At 36.2% G+C, this 19,263-nt stretch overlaps 1 protein-coding gene across 2 annotated transcripts in view; it reads left to right on the top strand.

The window, feature by feature from the left end:
• Positions 1 to 19,263, top strand: part of LOC140170141 (glycerophosphodiester phosphodiesterase domain-containing protein 5-like) — a 126,791-nt gene that overhangs the window by 35,135 nt on the left and 72,393 nt on the right. For both annotated transcript variants that reach the window (XM_072193461.1, XM_072193462.1), the window contains exons 3-4: positions 17,075 to 17,178; positions 19,077 to 19,170. In XM_072193461.1, coding sequence (XP_072049562.1) covers positions 17,075 to 17,178; positions 19,077 to 19,170 — 198 coding nt within the window. The remainder of the gene's footprint in view (positions 1 to 17,074; positions 17,179 to 19,076; positions 19,171 to 19,263) is intronic.

Here is a 19,263-nt window from a genome sequence, read left to right on the forward strand (position 1 = left end):
CGAACCCCGCCTCTGCCAAACTTTAAAAGAAGTAAATTAAAATTTGACTTTTTTTAATTTCATATTTGGGAAATGTGACTGGGAGAATTTATGTATGGTGTGGAGTGGTGTGATAGGGCATGTACTTTAACTGGCCGGCGCGGTCCGGTGACTAAGTCTTTATTGGGCGTTTTATCGGCAGTCAACGAGTAATGGGTTTTTTAAACATAATATAGGAATATTGTGTGAATAATATAACATTGCCTTTATTTCATAATACAATTATCACCAAATATTCTTTTCATATTAACTTGCTTTTGTTTGTTACTTTTCATTATTGTTTTGATTTTAATATTTGAAAGCGTATTATATTATGAAAACTATTTACAATTTGCACAAGAAAAATCTCACAGATAAGCCCAGACCCACAATAACTTATACCTGTGTTAAATCAAGATTACAAAATCGCTACCTTATATATCCGGTTGTATTACAACTTAAAGTCTATGGCTTATGAAGTGTGATTGATAGTAAGCAGAACCTCCTGTGCAAAATTGAACTTGAAAATCTTAACCCCATGAGAACTACCTACCGATTGGCCAAAATGAATATTGTGTCCAATTTTGAACCAATCAAGGAGGTTATTAAATAAGATCATCTGCAAATTGCAAGCTTGACCATAAATAAATTTAGTTTGTTTGTTTGTTTGTTTGTTTTATTTCTTCTTTAACCTGGGACACTCAATCAGTTGAAAACACAATTAATCATCTGTTCTTCCTTGAGGCCCAGGGATCAATACAACATTTACATAACATAATTATTAAGGTTTTAAAAATACTAAATACATTCAAATACATGATAATATTGCAAATTTAGATAAATATAATGTTTACAAAATAAATCAAATTACAATGTAACTTTACAACATGTTTAAAATACTATTAATACTACATACATAGGCAAAGCCTAGTCATAATTGGCAATTGAAATGAGCATTTCAATTTATCAACCAATCAGAAATGCTGTTAGATGACCAGCAGGGGTTAAATACTTGACGTGTTTCGTCAAGATTATAAGTCACTACCTGATTAATTATTATCCGTTTTTAAGTCTGTATCAAATTAAAGCCTTAGTGGACGATTTCCGTCAAATTTAAATTTTGTTATTCTTTGCTCAAAATGCTGAAATAACATTAGTAATAAATGTCAGGAAGGGTTTATATCCATTTCAAACCGAAATAACAAGGTAAAGTGAAAGAAAGCAGTTGGCTATGTTGGCCGATAAACGTTTATACATTTAATTCTATGGAAGACTTAATTTCATGTCTTACGTTATGTCAAAATTCTTATGTTGACCTGAAAAACACAACACATTTTCTTGATTACATTTAAGGACAGTTGGGACATATCGAGGGGTTAGAGCCAGAACCACCTATGTCCATTTGATTTCTCAATTACATGTTACTCATTTCGGTAATAAATGGACGGTTAATTCTGCCCTCCATAAGAAAATGTAAGTGACTTTGGGGTATATGCATGGTCACTTGTGTCTAAATAACTGTTCAAGTGACCACGGATTTACCCCAAAGTCACTTGCATTTATTATGGAGGGCATAATTAACCGTCCATTTGTTGCCGAAATGAGTAACATGTAATTGAGAAAACAAATGGACATAGGTGGTTCTGGCTCTAAAACCTCGATATGCAGCTTATTAATTTTGTTTTGTTTAGAAAAACTATTTATTTTGTTACGATTAAGCTGTATGTGCATGAGTTAAGGAAAATGTAGGCAAAATATGCAAATTGGCTCATTAATATTAATAAATATGCAATTTATTGCGTTTAAGCTGCTGAGTAGATTAATGAAAATATAGGCAAAATATGCAAATAAGCTCATCAATATGATTAACAAAAATGTAAATTCCTTCACCGCTGGAGCACCGCACTTTTTAAAGAAGAAAACTAGCCCTGAACTATAGTATAAAATACAATAATATTTTAATGCAATTTACACTTGACTGGCAACTGCACTTGACATTCCCCTCGGGAAGCTTACAAAGGCAACACAAATAGTTAATTATATCCTGAATAACATAAACAAGAAACAATCAATTATTTTACCATGACTTATTAATAGTACCGTAAAATTGATTCACAAAACAAAAGCAGATTTTAGCATGCGATTGACATTTCTAATTCGTTGACCTTAAATTGGGTGACAAGTTTTTGTAAGAAGGCAATTGGGGGCAATTGATGTTATTAAATGACAGTTGACAACTGGTTGAAAAGGGAATAATGCAATTATTTCACTATTATACAATCTTATACATTGAATGTTTGTAGGCTACGAAAAGGAAACAATTGAATTAGGATACACACACTTAAATAATAATAGATTTCCTTATTTCTAAATGGGTTTACCACGAATTTACGTTGTATATGTAATTGAACGTTATTATATAAACGTCGTGATTTCGTTATTTATGCTTGTTTTATGCCTATGACCGTTATTATTTCGTTATTAAAACGTTTTATTGCAAACATTAAACAATCAAATAATCAAAAACCCCACCGTTAAATATCAACGTTATCAAAAACGTTTTTAAAATGCTTCACAAAAACGAAACGAAACTAAAACCAGTTTAAAACTTTTTGGAAACGTTTTGTGTTTACTAGGAATAGGATCGGATCAACTTGATTTGATCAGAATTGCATTTTTCCCCAAAAGACCTAGGGAAGTTGGGGTCTTTTGGGGGGGACAAAATGTATATCTTCAATACGAGAGGTCACAATTTTCAAATGATGTTCGGCTGTTCCTCCCAGCTACATATATTATAAGTAAATAATTATGTTAAAGTTTACTTCGAGGACTGTTAAATGTCAAAAATGTCAATCTTAATAATTTACCATAAAATTTGTATTTCCAAAAATCAAATTTATTTGATATCAGAGGGATATTCCTTGTATTTAGAATGCAATTTGGTATGTCTGACTGTTCAAAAGTAAACTTCCAAATTTAATGAAATTAATTTATATTGTATTGCATGCATTTGGAATTAGATACATGTTGCAGCCTTGCCAATCCATATAAGGCCAGTAGGCATGGTAGGGGCACGGCACTATTTGTTTAAATCCTTCCGCATTGGTGTAACCTTGTATAATCCCGGTTAAAAATAGCGCATGAGCGAAATATATCAGCTTCTCGAGGGTACCGAATTTGTGTGGATCTTACTTTTTTATGAAAAAGATACAGTAGGACCCCGGGAGTAGGACTTCAATATTAAAACTCTGTTCAAAAATGTTTCGAATCGATTGTGCATTAGTGTGCACCCTGTCGGAATATTTTCAAGGCCGGAACTGTTAACGAGGCGCGATTGTCAGCTAAAATTCGTGAGGGCGCTGTTCAGGTGCCCGTATCGCAAAAAGTTTGTTTTTTTCTAATCACGAACATACATACAATGTTTCAGGCAAAAACAAAACAATACAAAATTAAAACAAACACGGACGGCTAAAAATATATAGATATGTCTCTTTTGTTGTGAAGACAATAAAAATCCCTTTAAACTTGGAATACCCAAACTTGATCAAATATATCAAAAAATAAATACAAAGAACATACTACACTACAGGAACTCACATTGCAGTAGGCCTGTACTCGGTTATATGAAACGATCTGATTCAATCTGTCCAAGTCAGCACTGCACTGGAAAAAGCCAAATAAATCTTTTTTAAGTATGACAAACGACACGAAATAATTAACGGGTCAATACAAATCTCTTGAGTATGTCGGGATGAAATTTGGTCAACTTTTGATTCTATTTCAGAATTTTATTTTTCCCAAAACACCTTTCCACACAGACTGACCTGTGTGAAGCTTGTCGGTCGACTGATTTTAACATCCATACCGGGGAACACCTTTAGAAGATTTCTTATCTTCATCACACAGTGTCTGCCTTACTAATCTGCGGCACCATGTCTAAAGAATAATTGGGGCTTATACAGTATATATGGAGCCGATAATATGATAATACTGTTAGAGGTGTTTACTTTTAATCTGTATGTGCACTTCCAGAAATGCATTAATTAAAAGGGCTGTATATAGTTTCTTAATTTTGGTCACCCTTAAAGGTTTTTCAGAGAACTATTAGAGATTCTCCAAAGGATCAATAAAAATTCCTTTAAAAAAGGAATGGGGCGCCCAATGTGAGCTTGGACGTGATATGGTGAATTCCATGGTTACACACCATTTGGTATTATAATGATTTTTCTAGGGAAGAGTAGAAGATGATCAAATGCAAGAGAAATGTGTTTGATTGGGGAAGGTGTTCTGACAATCCAAATATAAACTTAGTCCACCTCAAATGACCTGTAACAATTTGTGATTGACATTACTTAATTCACCTCGGATGACTTTGATCTGACATTCAACATTTTCGCGCTTACACCAATCATATCCACAACAATTTAACTCTTACAACTTCCTGTCAACTCTCTAATTTAAAACTCTAAATTTCTGTCTGTTTGCCTTTTCTGTCTTGTCCCATTTAGTACACTACAGTTTGTTACAATTATTAAGATAAGCAAACATTGCTGGGTAGATAACAGGATTTAGTTATTTACTTAATCCAATAATGGAGGTAGTAGCTAGTACTACCTCCATGATCCAATCATGGCATTAACGTCAATTTTGGTCTTCTGTGTTTTAAAATACAACAATGAAGAACATGTATAATTAGCATGCCGTGTTGTTTGCATACAGTTTGCCGCCCAATTGTGCTACCATATTGCAACTTTGGCAATAACCGCTATATAGATTCTATGGTAATTAGCAAACAAAAGCCATCAGTTTAAGAGGCCTCGTTAATTGATCTTATCACTATGGACCACAAGAGTCTCATCCCAATGGCATAGTCCAATAACCTCAATTACATAATCATAGTGCAAAATTTGACCTCAAGTTGCAGAGTATGAGTTTGTGTACCCACATTTTCAAAGGATGAATGTTCAAATGTATTAGGGTTTAAGAACTGTTCCCATGATAGATGAGCATGTTGTGGATCCTAGTGTATGGTCAAATGTCACCGTCTATCGGGTTCTAAGGCACACGGTAAACTGGTTGAACGCATACAAAGGTCAGGATTTATTTGGTGTTTGTCCTAATTTTGTATTTTAAACAAAGAATATACGCTCACCATTTTATCCCGTGCATATCAGAAAACAATAATAAAATAAAATCCAAGCAAATTGTGGTTTTATTTCTGAGATGGGCATAATTTTAGCAAAACAATCGCGAAGTCAATCTAGCAAGACCCAAAAAGGGTCTCTAGAATCTCTATTGGTTCTCTATTAGGAACCTTGTTTGGCTTCTTGAACCTTTGGAGAGGTGAGAACCATTGTTTCCTTGAAGACACTCGAAGAACCCTTATCATTGCTTATATAGCACCCTTTTTCTGAGAATGGTCCACCATAGCAAGAGCCACATTTTTATAGGCATCCTTATCGAGTTCCAGTCGAGTTCAAATCATAACCGATGAAAGTGTGAAAATACAGGTCAACAAAGTCACCCCTGCCAAACGCACCCCTGAGTATCTTTACTGACATTATATGAGGAAACAGGTCATCAAAGTTGTTTGTTCGTGTCTCCATCCTATTTCCTCCAATCAGGTCATCCCTGGTCCCCTTCACAAGGCAATGATTGGGCAAATTTCATGGAATAGGTAACAAGAGACAAGAGGCGATTAAACTAGTGTCTACATTTATTACTGAGCCTATTAAGTGCAACACTTGTTAGGCGTCTATCAAATAAAAAGTCATTAGTAATTAAAATGTCAATTGATAGTTTGTAACTGACAAGGACTTCACTGTGAAGTTCACATTCAGTTCGATCAGGATAACGTCTGACGCTACTCGTATACCCTGACATGGAGATTAATGCATGCAATGATATTACCCAAAGAAGATTTTCTCAGTATCCCAGAATACACCACGAGCTGTACATGCTAATCATTTTGAATTCACCCTTTTTCAGCCAGACCAAACCACACATTCACACATTCGTCAGGAAAGGATTATAGACGAATCCATTTTCACGCATTCCTTAACCTCAATGGCAGTCATTACTGGGTCCTCCTTAGGTCTATTCCACCTAAAATGTGAAATGATGTGGCCTTGGCGGGGATATTAAACTGCATTCCATCACCCGTGTTACACGTAGACAAAAGAATGATTAAAGTTTACAACACAATGCAATTCAACATCGATTTTTAAGTGGATTTAATCCACCCAATTGAGCAGTAACAACACCAGTTTGGTGCAAACGGGACCCAGTTATGACCGACTGAATTCTGACCATTACTTGGCTCGTTGGATTCGTCTATAATGTTCTTTCATGTGCAAATAACCAATTTCACAGGCTAATGGATTTGTGCATATATCAGGAACTAACCTTTTGTTATGCTAATCCCTTTCGAAGCTTATGTGTTGAAGGTTGCGGTCTATACATACATCAATGGACATCAAAGCAGAAACTAGGTTGATCTCTGTGTCAAAAATATGCAAATAAGCTCATTAATAATCATAAATAGGCAAATAACATGACACAAATATGTACAGCACATCAGACCAACATATACTATCACCATATACAACCAGGCAGCTAGCCAAACAGACAGCCAAACATACAAACAGAAAGACAACCACATGCCACAGAACCACTTGGATGATAATAAACTTCGCGCGTATGATGATAAGCGATGTCGCCAGGTCTGAAATGGGAGCTTGCATACATCAGGAACCGGTTTTAGGGTCATTTGCAAAGGCATGGTGGATTGTGGTGATGAGCATGGTGATCATTTTCTTAGGCTATTACCATTTTGAAAAAAAAAAATTAAAGTGTGCTGAGGCTTGTGGATCAACGTCTAGGTGTTGTGCCTGTGCGTAGCGCACTATAAATCACGGCGCTTTTCTCTCTTTTTTTTAAAGGAAAAATAACATAGATTAAAATTCCCTTAAAAAGAGAAGTGCAGTGACTAAGATTATAAACTGCAAAAGGTTTTTCGTTACAGCTTTTATAACATTCAGCAGACTTGAAAATAAGAAGTTAATGGAGTATGCATCTTAAAAAAGGATTTGATTTATATGACATACTGTTGTAATCACAAATAACCACAACCTATAAATAGGCATGTCCACTAAAAATTGAAGTACTTTTAAATTGATTCAGACCTAACTTATTGGCTGGGAATTGATGAAAGAAACATTTTGGCGTTTAAATAATCTTAATCGGACGTTTCATTCCAGAGATATGGCCTTTTGAGTGTTACGGTTTTATATAGGGCTGCTAGAACATTTTAAAAAGTTAAAGTCCAAAAAGGATTACTAACAGAAAGTGCAATTTTAAGGTACTTTTTCTTAATGTATTTATTAACTAGCGTTATCTGGAACATTATATTTGCTTATAACAACATGAAAATAAGATCATCCTGAAAATTTAATCGATTTTGTTGACATACAACAAAAATATAAGACCTCAAAACCCATGGTTTGTTTGGTGAAACCGCAAGCATGATCATAGATGGCCGCCATGGAAAATATCTCCATAGAGGAGATGAACAATAAGTGCATTATTTCAAATGAATGGCGGTAGTCTTAAACATTGTTCAATCTTTTACGGTCAGCACATTTTATCTTCAAAAATTATTATATTTCATCATGGCATAAGTTTGGTAACATTAATCACTGCCAATTTTGAGAAATTTGCTCCAACTCAAAGTTTATCTTTACTACATTGAGCAATACACTGTGTGCATGGAAGCCATGATGGTCCCCGGTTTTATACTCCCTATGAAATGGACATGGTAGTAAGAAGTGCACGGGGAAGTGCATGATTTGAGATGGGCCGCGGTAGGCTTAAACATTCTTAAATTTCTTAACATCCTACACATTTTGTCTTCATAAATAGTTAAATTTTATGAGTATGTAAGTTTGCTTGTCTGATTCACTCCAAATTTGGAGATAATTGCGTTTGAACACCTGATGCACGGAATGGTGTCACTTCAACCTGTTGTAGTTCTCATCTCATTAAATTTTTCATTAAAAAAGTTGATCTCTTCATGCAGGAAGGTCCTCTCTATTTACTGACCAAACAGGAAAAAGTTTGGTGAAATTTTTTCTGGTGGAATCAGGAATTTCTTGAAACACCCTGATATAGGCCTACATTTGGATCAAAACAAGTATGTACGCCATTTAACATGCCTGGGATTTCTTGTATCGATCAGTTTCTCCATAGACAATACGTGTGTGAGTGCACGCACACAGTAAATGAAAAATCGTTCTAGTGGAAACTGTATTGAGAGTGGGCATCCCTACTATAAAACCATGACAGTGAGAAATCCCAGGTCAGGTGTGACAGTGTACTGCAAGGAAGAATGAAGTCAGCTAGTATCCGAAATTACCTTATAGGCTTCTCATTATCTGAATGTTAATGTGCGATAGTGCCACGAAGAGCATTATTAACGCTTCCTGATACCATAATGTGGTAAGAGGTAATGAGCCAATGCAGATCATGAATCTGCTATTTCAGACACAGTAGAGCTGTCCCGTATGGTGCTCCAGGAGCATGGTACGTTTAGGGATCACACCACCAAATCAAGTTCCTATTCTTTTATGTTTTAAACAGGAAGCCCCGCTTGGCCAGTTCTCCACAGAAGAACTGACCTACACCTGTTACTTTGATGACAGACAGAACAGCATTTACATGGATAAAATTTAACCTTGACTAACTCCTTAAGAAGTTTGAACCAAAAGCGGGGCTTGCACTTTAAAGGTACAGAAGACATCGTCCTGTTAGTTATAGTTTTTTAAAACGTAATCGGACTTTTTGACACCTATCCTGACTAAAGGACTTTCATTTATCATAATGTATAGGACGTCATCAACCTTTTGATTTATTCCCTAAGCAATCTAAAAATTTGTCGCCCAATTGCGAAAATCAAAACTAATCTCTTGAAGACGTTCTGGTTTTTGAACTGGTTTCTGAACGCCACAAAAGAGGTTTTCAATCGGGAAAATCACAAAGAATATACATATTGCATCTTAGCTAGTCATTTTTATTGATTGGCAATACATTCATTATACTAATTCATATTGTGCAATAGTTTTGTGTTCAGTTCGTATTAGCTACGAACTCTTCGTGAACCACACCCACGCCCATGGACCTGGATGCTCTGGATTTGCTTAGATCCAAAAGCTTCGCCGGTACCTCGAAGGTTGTGTTTTGATGTAACGGCTTCATTCATGTCATTGGCAGTGAATGTGTTCTTGCCGATTAAGTAGAGCAATTTTTCAAAATCATCCCCATTAATCCCTCACCGCAAATTATGAAATTATGAGCTTCACTACTATGCACTTTATAGCAGGTGGACACTTTTTTTCCGAAAAATTGAACTTTTTATTTTTTCAAGGTCATATTAGAAAGCTCTATGAAAATACATTCAAAATGAGTACAAACAAGCCTAGTAATGCTGTTCTTCAGTTAACTGAAAGTGTTTGCATATTGGATCCTCAATTCAAGCCATTTTGTATGGTAAAACACCCATGCATTATATAAGATGTGATCAAGCAAAATCAGTCGGAAGTCGGAAATATTGATTTTGAGATATGGCCAAACAAAGGAAGTATTTCCTTTTGTTTCCTATTGTTTTCGAAACTCCTTAACTGCTCATATCTTTTGAACTGGTTGTCCAAATTCAATGGGTTTTTTTGCAATGTTTGGCTTTGCAAATGCTGTTTACAATCCAATAAGAAACTGAAAATTAAATATGTCCGACTTTTGACTGACTTTGCTTGATCACACCATACATACTGCGCCAATAAAGTATCCTTACTCTTGGTAAAATAATAACAATTTCCAAACTGAACAATATTGCAGTAATTTTGTTTCTTAATAGATGTACGGTACTACCTAATCCTGCACATTATAACACCACATTGAATCCAATGTGACTTCAAGAAGTAAAGTTACAAGCATTTGATTAGACAATAGTCCAGTTTCGAAAGTGACAAACTGGCCTATTAAAAACTCCACAGATCACAAATCTGGTTTGAGAGTAGTGAATGGCTAATTTATGCGTTTTGCTTTAATTAAAAAAAAAAAAAAAAAAAAAAAGAAAAAAAAAAAAAAACAAAAAAAAGAACTGACAAATAAAATGAAAGTTATGAAAAGTACAGAGAATAAAAAATTGAGATAAAAACTGCTTTAAATAACGCTTCATTGAAGAAACTGTGCTGTCTCTTTGTTGCGCTTGTTGGAATCTTTTTGCGCCTTGTATAGACCAGTTTGTCACTTTTAAAACGGGACCTTCGTCTATTCAATTTCTCGTAACTTTACTTCTTGAGGTCAAATTGGATTTAATGTGGTGTCATAATGTGCAGGATTAGATAGTGCATCTATTAAAAAACAAATTTATCCCAATATTGTTTTGAAATTGTGATTATTTTTCCAAGTGTAAGGATACTTTATTGGCGTAGTAAATTAGCGTGCTAAGCTAAAGTGGGTCACATAGATGACAAGCATAATACCCATCACGAACACCTTAAACATTATAGATTTCAAATGATTAAATGATTGGCAATATAAATATCAATTTCCCTCGTTAATTTATGTGGTACTTATTTGAAAAGAAACATTGGACTTACATTTGATTATGCACGCCTAGAGTCGGTATCTGGGAAACCTTAATGCCTACTTAATAACCCCAGCACCAACTATCATGACTATGTAAACTATGTTAACTTTCTTTGGGGTTCATGTTGTAAGATACAAATGTGAATCTACTGATACAAAATGTGAAATTCAATGATCGAATAATGAAATTGGTTTTGAGTTTGTGCGACTTCGATTTTTAGGGCGAATTTAAACTGTCCTTTTACGAATATGAATGATATAAGTGCGAAATAATCTGGGAAAACCTATAATATAAACAGCGGGTAGAAATTTTAACCAAAATACTTTACAGAAATGAACAAAGGTAGTGGTTACGACAGAATATCTACAGGATCATTTAATAAAATAGTCGAAAAAATGATGTGCTTATTTTATGCCCTTTTTAACATTCCCGTCAAAATTGATCAATACATATATTTGCTATTTTCAGAATTTTAAAGACTTTAGGAACTCAGTTTAGGAACTCACTCGTAAAGACAGGGTCAATAATATCTAACCATGTATAATAAATGTTCATTTATTATTGATGAAATGATCCAGAAGTGACAATCCTCTTTTATTGACATAATTTGTTCCCTTAAGGGGGTACTACACCTCTCGATAAATTTGTGTCTAATTTTGCATTTTTCTCAAAACTAATAACACAGTGGTAACAAAAGTTATGTATATTATAGGGCAAAGGAATCCAATTACTACACTGGAATTTCAGTGACCCAAGACAAGCGGTTTGTTATTTATGATCAGATATAAGGTACCACTAGGATGTACCTCGTTTCCTATCATATATACTGAACCGCTTGTCTTGAGTCACTGAAATTTCAGTGTAGTAATTGGATTCCTTGCCCCAATAATATACATAACTTTTGTTACCAGTGTGTAATTATTTTGTGAGAAAAATGCAAAAAAAGTCACAAATTTACCACATGGGTGTAGTACCCCCTTAATATGTATGATTTCCTGCATTTTAAGGTGGCACGCAGGATCACTCAAAGTGGGACATTTTAGACATTGTTTTGTATTGTATCTTTAAAAGTAATGATAATGACAAGTACATAAAAAGTATACAGTTTCAGAAAGGAAATTTATGTAGTTCAGATTTCTGCAAAAATAACAATGGACAGTTTTTTCGGTTCACCACAACAACTTACCCTAAATATCCAAATTGACGAAAATTGCATAGTTTTGTTCTTTTTGTTTTTTCTCACATTTTTTATTTTGTTTTCGTCAAGTCGAAGAAAAAGGTCCCGGTTTCAATCATTTTGATGTATATTATCTCATGCCAGTGAACATAAGAAGCTGGTTACTCTGTCTTCTTGAGTACAGCACCCCATGTCAACAATGTTGCCTATAACATAGAAAATACGGAGATTATTATGGCATGCTTCTAAGGGACGCACTATTTGACTTCCAGTGGGGCATGTGTGGGCTGGAAGTTGAGGTCGGGACAATTTTTAGTGATAGTGGGGAAACTTTTTTGCTCATATGGTGGGATAAATTTTTTTAAACACTTCTATACCCCCCTGGAAGTCAAATGGTACATCCCTTAACATGGTCCTGATAACTTGGCTGCTGTACTGAGACACTTAAAGATTCCGTGGTAGTTGTCAACAATTAATCAGAATCCTCTTGATCGTGTGGCTTGCAGCTATCAACAATTAAGCTGAGAATGAGTTTGCAGAATTAAGATTTATTGTTCCAGGGTACCATCATTAATGGGCAATGAATTATTTATTGTTGGTAAGATTATTTATTGTTAGTTTCCAACCCATTATCATCATCATAAAAAAGTCACCAACCATGATTTTGATTTTTTTTTTTTTTTTTTTTGATACAAGCTATTTATTAATGATTAGTACCAATCAGTTTTGATATTTACTTTTATTTTACTAACTTTTATAACATAAACCTACGAATTATGTGAATCTGGAGATGCAATATGATGTGACAGGCTTTAACCCGGTGTCTTGGTACCAAACATTTTAATATAGCCTGTAGCTCAGGTTGGCTGATCATCAGCAACAGAAAATATCTTCTATAACATATAGTACTTAGAAGACTCAATGATTCTGCAGGATTATAAATGTGATTGATGGCTCCAGGTTCCCAACTTTAGGCCATGTCTTGGGTGTTGTTGTTGTTAGTCTTTGAGGTGCAACATTGTTGATTGATCAGGAACTGAGATGATGAAGTATTATCCTTCAGCAGTTCCCATGATACTTATGAGTATATGCTTGCCTAAATCACTGTTTGGGTATTTTTTAATGAGCCTCTAGATGATAATGCAATTAAAAAATGACAAAATTATTGAAGTAAGTTGGATCTCTCAATCATGTTAATATTGTAGTCTATTCATATTTTGTGTAATATATGTTACAAATTACAAAGTTTTATGACAGTTTTGTTTGCTGACAAAACACAAAATTAAAAAATTAAACCAGAAAAAAAACCCAAAAAACAAAACAACAACAACAACAACAATACACCATTTGTTAACATGATTACTGTAACATCCAAAAGTCAAAACACACGATGCAAATTTTTGTTGCTCTAAATGTATTTATACATATTTCTTTATTAGTTTCACAAGGAATATTTCGCCGCATGAATTAACTATTGGAGCTGTCTCGAGAAACGGACTATTTCAGTTGAAATCCACATACCCTTGTGGAAGACATGACCTTAAACTCCCACACGGGAGAATGTGAATTTCAGATGGGATTTCATGAATGGATGTCTCCATTTGAAATCTACACCCCCTGTGTGGAAGATTTACGTCATGTCTCCCATTGGGGGTGTGTGGATTTCAATGGAATAGCCAACGTGGCATCATTGCAAGTTCTCGAGACTGAAATTGTTCAAGGTCATCCTTGAACAATTTCAGTCTCGAGAACTTGCAACGACCTTGAACAATTCAGTCTAGATGAGAAATGCTGCCGCTGCAACGGCCTTGAAATAATGAAATACGTTGAAAGACCAATCATATTAAACTCTTTCGCTGTTGTCTTGAGTTCTTCATAATAACGAATTCGACTGTGAAGTTGAAAGTCCCTGGTGAAAGGTATTCTCAGGAAGGTATCCAGTTGAAACTGTAGACACTTAAGGTTAGCAACTATTTTAAACTGTTGCGATTTGGTAGTTCACAGCATCTTGCGAATGGTAGAAAAGAAAAAAAAAAAATTGCATTGATCATTTCATCATGTTTGTAGAAGGACTCAAATATCACAGGTCCTGTGGTTCTTGACTTATGTTGTTAGGGCTGAAACAACAACACTTTTGTATAACGTACATAACCCATTAACAACAATAAATCAAGCAAGTTTTCAAAGTACATGATTTGTAGAAAGAACTTTTGCAAAACATCAAATTGTAATTTCTCAATAATATACTGATTTAGATAATAAAAATCGATATTTTGGCTGCTTCGACCAACAATACCACGTCTACCTTTTAAATCACATTGAAAGCAATCGGACAAGTTTTGGAAGACATTAAGTTATGTTCAAGAAGTCAGAAACAATAAAAAAACAGCCACTTAAATTTGTTGAAAAGATCATGTTTCACATCGGAAAGGCAGTTCTTACCACGCCCCGTAATTTCTCATTTGACTATAATAGTAGCCACAAAACATAGTATCATACAAAATATCAAAAAAAACACGATTTGTTGAAAGTTGGACGCCAGATTATGTCCCATTGAAACCAGACATTGCCCATAGGCTTATTATGATTGGTAACCCAAGAGAAATTGCTACTGATGACAGCTAAAATGTTATTTATGGGAGTAACATAAACATAGTAAAGGATGCAACATGGACTGACAAGGGACTGACATTTGTCTTGAAGGTCTAAAAGAAGATCACCAAACGGCAAGAAATGTTAACGATATTGAGGGAATAAATAGTATTTTACAGTTGGTCCAGTTTACAAAGCTTATTAAGTAACTAAACTTACGAATACTCATTACTCGTAGTAACTTACAGATGATTTTAGTTTATCTCTTTACCGTAATTAACGGCGCGTACTGGCATTTGAATATTATAGAAATTGACCTTATGAGTTACGACGCCTCGCAACGTACGACGGAGCAACGACAGCTAGCGAAATTGCCGCCAATTAATCGACATTGTCGCGCCAAATTTATTTATTTATTTATTTATAACATTTGGCACAAGGCCAGGCAGATCCAATATTGATTACACAATAAATTGAAGGATTGCCCTTACATTAAAATCAGAAACATTACTAGAAAATACATATAATCAATACAGAATAAAATAAAACAAAACATAAATTATGTGAACTGGTTAGAGGAGGTGGGACTGGATGGCCAATTTGAAGGCCTGGAGGGAAGAAGCATTGACAATAGCTTCAGGAGATAATTCCAGATGGAGGAGGCAAACGGATAAAATGATCTCTGGGACAATGAAAGCCGGCGGAAAGGAACTTGAACAGCGCGGGAATTGAGGTTTCGTAGACCAGGTCTGGGATGAGGCTGGAAAGGGTTGGGAGAAGAACAAAGATTGGCAAAGATTTTAAATAAGTGACACAGAGAAGCAACATCACGACGCTTACTAAGAAGGGGCAGGTCGGAATCCAATAGAAGGTCCTCATGGGAGCGGTTCCAAGACTGAAGAATGACACGACAGGCGAATCTTTGGGTAGACTCAAGACGGTTGGTAAGGGTTATGTTAAGAGGATGCCAAGTAGTACAACCATACTCCAGAATGGGGCGAACCAAGGCCAAGTACAAAGAACGACGGATGCTGAAGGGGCTGATTGGAAAGATCTATGAATGAAGCCGATGATTTTGCGAGCTTTTCTGCATATGTTATCAATGTGAAGATTCCAGGAAAGCTTGTCAGACAGCCAGACACCAAGAAATTTCGCAGATGACACACGTTCAATAGGCAGGCTGTTAAGAGTGAGATTGAGATCCGGAAAAGGGTCCTTCTTAGTGGAAATGACCATGACTTTTGTTTTGGAGGAATTGACAGAAAGGTGATTAAGGGAGAACCAAGAATGGATGGAATCAATGTCGGATTGGAAATCAACCAAGTCATCAGGAGCAGAGATAGGCTTGAAGAGAGTAGTATCGTCTGCATAAAGAACAAGAGAACTGTTTAAAGAAAAGGAAGAAAGACACAAGTCATTAACATAGACAAGAAACAACAGAGGCCCCAGGACAGAGCCCTGGGGAACTCCAGAAAGCACAGGAACAGATTGTGAGTCCACACCACGGATAGCAACCAACTGGGACCTGTTGTACAGGTAAGACTTGAACCAAGAGAGGAGTGGACCGGAAATACCAACAGCTCGGAGTTTATGGAGCAGAGGGCTGTGGAGACGTGGTCAAAAGATTAAGATAGATAAAAAGAGCCATGGCGATGCTTTTGCGATCCTCAAGGTGATTGTACCATTCATAAAGAGCAGTTGAGAGTGCATCCGTGGTGGAAGACTTGGGTAAAAAACCAAACTGTCTGTTTGTGAGAATATTATTGTTGATGAGATGCTGCAAAACTTGACTATGAATAACCTTTTCCAGAAGCTTACTGCAAATTGGTTGCAAAGAGATAGGTCTGTAGTTAGAGGCAGCGTGAGGATCCCCAGACTTGAAAACAGGGATCACTCGAGACAGTTTCCATGCATCAGGAATACGGATTGCGAAAACTATTGACATTTCCCCATCTGATTTTAGTATTAGCGGGATCCAACTATAATAATGTCATCTTTAATTGCATTGTCATCTAAGAGTCTAATTATAACGCACAGATAATGATTTAGGCAATCAGACTCATGGGTACCGCGGGAATTGATGAAGGAAAATACTTCATCATCTCAGTTCCTGATCAATCAACAATGTTGCACCTCAAAGACTAACAACAACAACACCACCCAAGACATGGCCTAACGATGGTAACCTGAAGCCATAAAACATGATCCGGCAGAATCATTCTTCTTCTTCTTTCAAGACATATTACAAGTTTTCAGTGGTATACTTTGCACTGAAAAATACTCAATGATTTGAATAAAAGCCGCGGAGGTCTTCGAAAAGTTTTGTTCAGGGATGTGCCACTCAGACCATTGGATGTCGATACCTACCTTTTGCAGTTTTTGCAATCCATTAGTATAGGGCCTACCTATATTTTCTCAAAAAGCTCCCAAATAGAACCGCACTCAAATTTGCCCAAATTGGGTGATTTTAAAGGTACTTTTGCCCAAATTGCTCTTCAATGATTTACCAAAATCGCTCAAAACCATGGCACATCCCAGTACACCTTCAACCAGGGAGAACCCTTCTCTGGGAATGAACAGATGAAAGTGAAAGTTTCCAATCTTTTAACGCAATTTTTTCCTCATGTTGTTTTCTTCTGCAGATGGAGCGATTATGGTTCGTGCTTATACTTCTCACATTCCTAGTCACATTAACCAATATGTATCTGTGGTTAGTCGCCCAAAATGACGCCCAACACGTAGACACGTAAGTATCACATCTATTCGTATACTCATAATAACAAGGCATGCATACGTATGACATGTATGACGCCCAAAATGACGCCCAACACGTAGACATGTATTACAGTACCACATCAATTCGTATATCATATTAAATAACAAGCCATGACGCCCAAAATGGCTCCCAACACACGTATACGTACCACATCAATTTGTATAATCAGTATAATAAAAAAGCATGCATGGGTATGACAAAAAGACTACATAAACATACGTAAGCACCACATTACCTCTACTAGTATTTAAGAGAAGAAATCGGGGGAAAATATCAATTAACTCCAGCCATCATGCCTATTTTGGCCCGCACCGCGCAAATGCGAATTTGCCGACATAAACCTCATTTCATGGCATACCGCACAACGCACACATATGAATCAAACAAGACACATTAATTGATATTTTTGGTAAATTCCATAAGCCTTTTCGGGTAGCCCTGAGATGTCGGCATTTGAACGCACGCCGATGTGTGCATCGCTTATCAAACAACGTCACTGCGCATTTCAAAGCCGTGAAGTGCGCAGTAAAGGTGTTCGCATCGCCGTGACGACATCGCAAGTCTAACCGCAAAGGCTTATGGGATTTACCGAAAAGGTAAACTCTCCCAACATGATACCGGAAACATATGTAGGACATGCTATATATAAACGTTTTTCTCGTAAAAGTGCAGTGAGGTGAATACGAAAGTAAATTTGATATACATTATTTTAAAACCTTTCAAGTCAAACACATTCTGTCACCTAGAGTGGTTTGTCCGATAGCAATATCTGTCAAGTTTGTTCTATTTTGGATTTACTTCATTTTTAGAGCCCATTAATCAATGTTGTGTAGTGAAGTGCCGCAAACAAACGAGTTCAAATATTATGTTGTAATGTACAAATAACAATGGCTAATCCGAAAGGACCTATTGTGCGTCACAAGGATTGATTGACCGCTATTGTTGAGTTGACAGGTTTGATTGACAGATCTACTGACAATTAACGATACCAAATTGTTAGGTAGTTTGGTTTGGTATCGTATCTTTTGTTAGAGTACCAAAGATATAGGTACTGATCAGATACAGAAAATCCAAAGGGATTCAATTGATGCTTAAAAAGATTGAATAAGTTGCAGATTTGATGAAAGCACTAAGGAACAACATCCTTTTTGGTCCTATAGCGCTATCGGTGCCCGAAGAGGTACCGATGACACTTTTTTTTTTTTTTATAGTACCCTGAACGTTTGTGCAGTGCATTCATTTCTTGCCTAATGGCGAAACAGAATCAAACATTTGAACCGAGTCATTGTGTTACATTGTGTCACAACCGGCGTGGTGGCCTAGTGGTTAGAGCGTCCGCCTCACGATCGGGAGGTCGCTGGTTCGAATCCCGGCCGGGCCATACCAAAGGCTTTAAAAATGGTACCTACTGCCTTCTTGCCAGGCGTTCGGCATTGAAAGAATGGAGTAGGGAAAGTTAAACACATGGTTTCCTAATTAGACTAACCCCCTGCTGTAGCTTTTCTGCTTGCAGACATGTGGCCCAGGGTTATGAAACGGAGATAGGCGCCGCCCAATGGGCCGAAAGGCTTGGGAAGGATTTAACTTTTAACTTTTATTGTGTTACATGATGTAACGGTGTCGTGTGCCATTTCGTCCTCATGCCATTTTGTCCATTTGGTTTGTTAAGATTTCGAGTTAAGGTTAAGGTGTAAAGTAAAGCTTAGGGTTGAGGCAAGAGTGGCGGTAGGGTATGTGCTTTGGTGAGGGTTAAGGCTAGGGCTATTAACAGCACATGCAGTGGAGGATCTAGGAAATGTGAATGGTTAAAGTTGTAATAATGATTCGAACTCATTTTGAACTCATTTGTTTTATCTTTATTTTTTCAGACATGTGTGGTCATTACTGGGGTTTTGGTTTTGGTATTACACAGTGCTTATGAGCTTATCGTGTGCAGCATTTGCCTACACAGCTTTTCTACTTGTAAGTATTCATCGAAAAATCACACACTGAATAGTACTTTTATATAGTAACGTTTAAACTTCCTTTTATTTGTAATTGAATGTGTATTTATAT

The sequence above is a fragment of the Amphiura filiformis genome, chromosome 14, assembly GCF_039555335.1.
Source record: "Amphiura filiformis chromosome 14, Afil_fr2py, whole genome shotgun sequence".
NCBI classification, from domain to species: Eukaryota; Metazoa; Echinodermata; class Ophiuroidea; order Amphilepidida; family Amphiuridae; genus Amphiura; species Amphiura filiformis.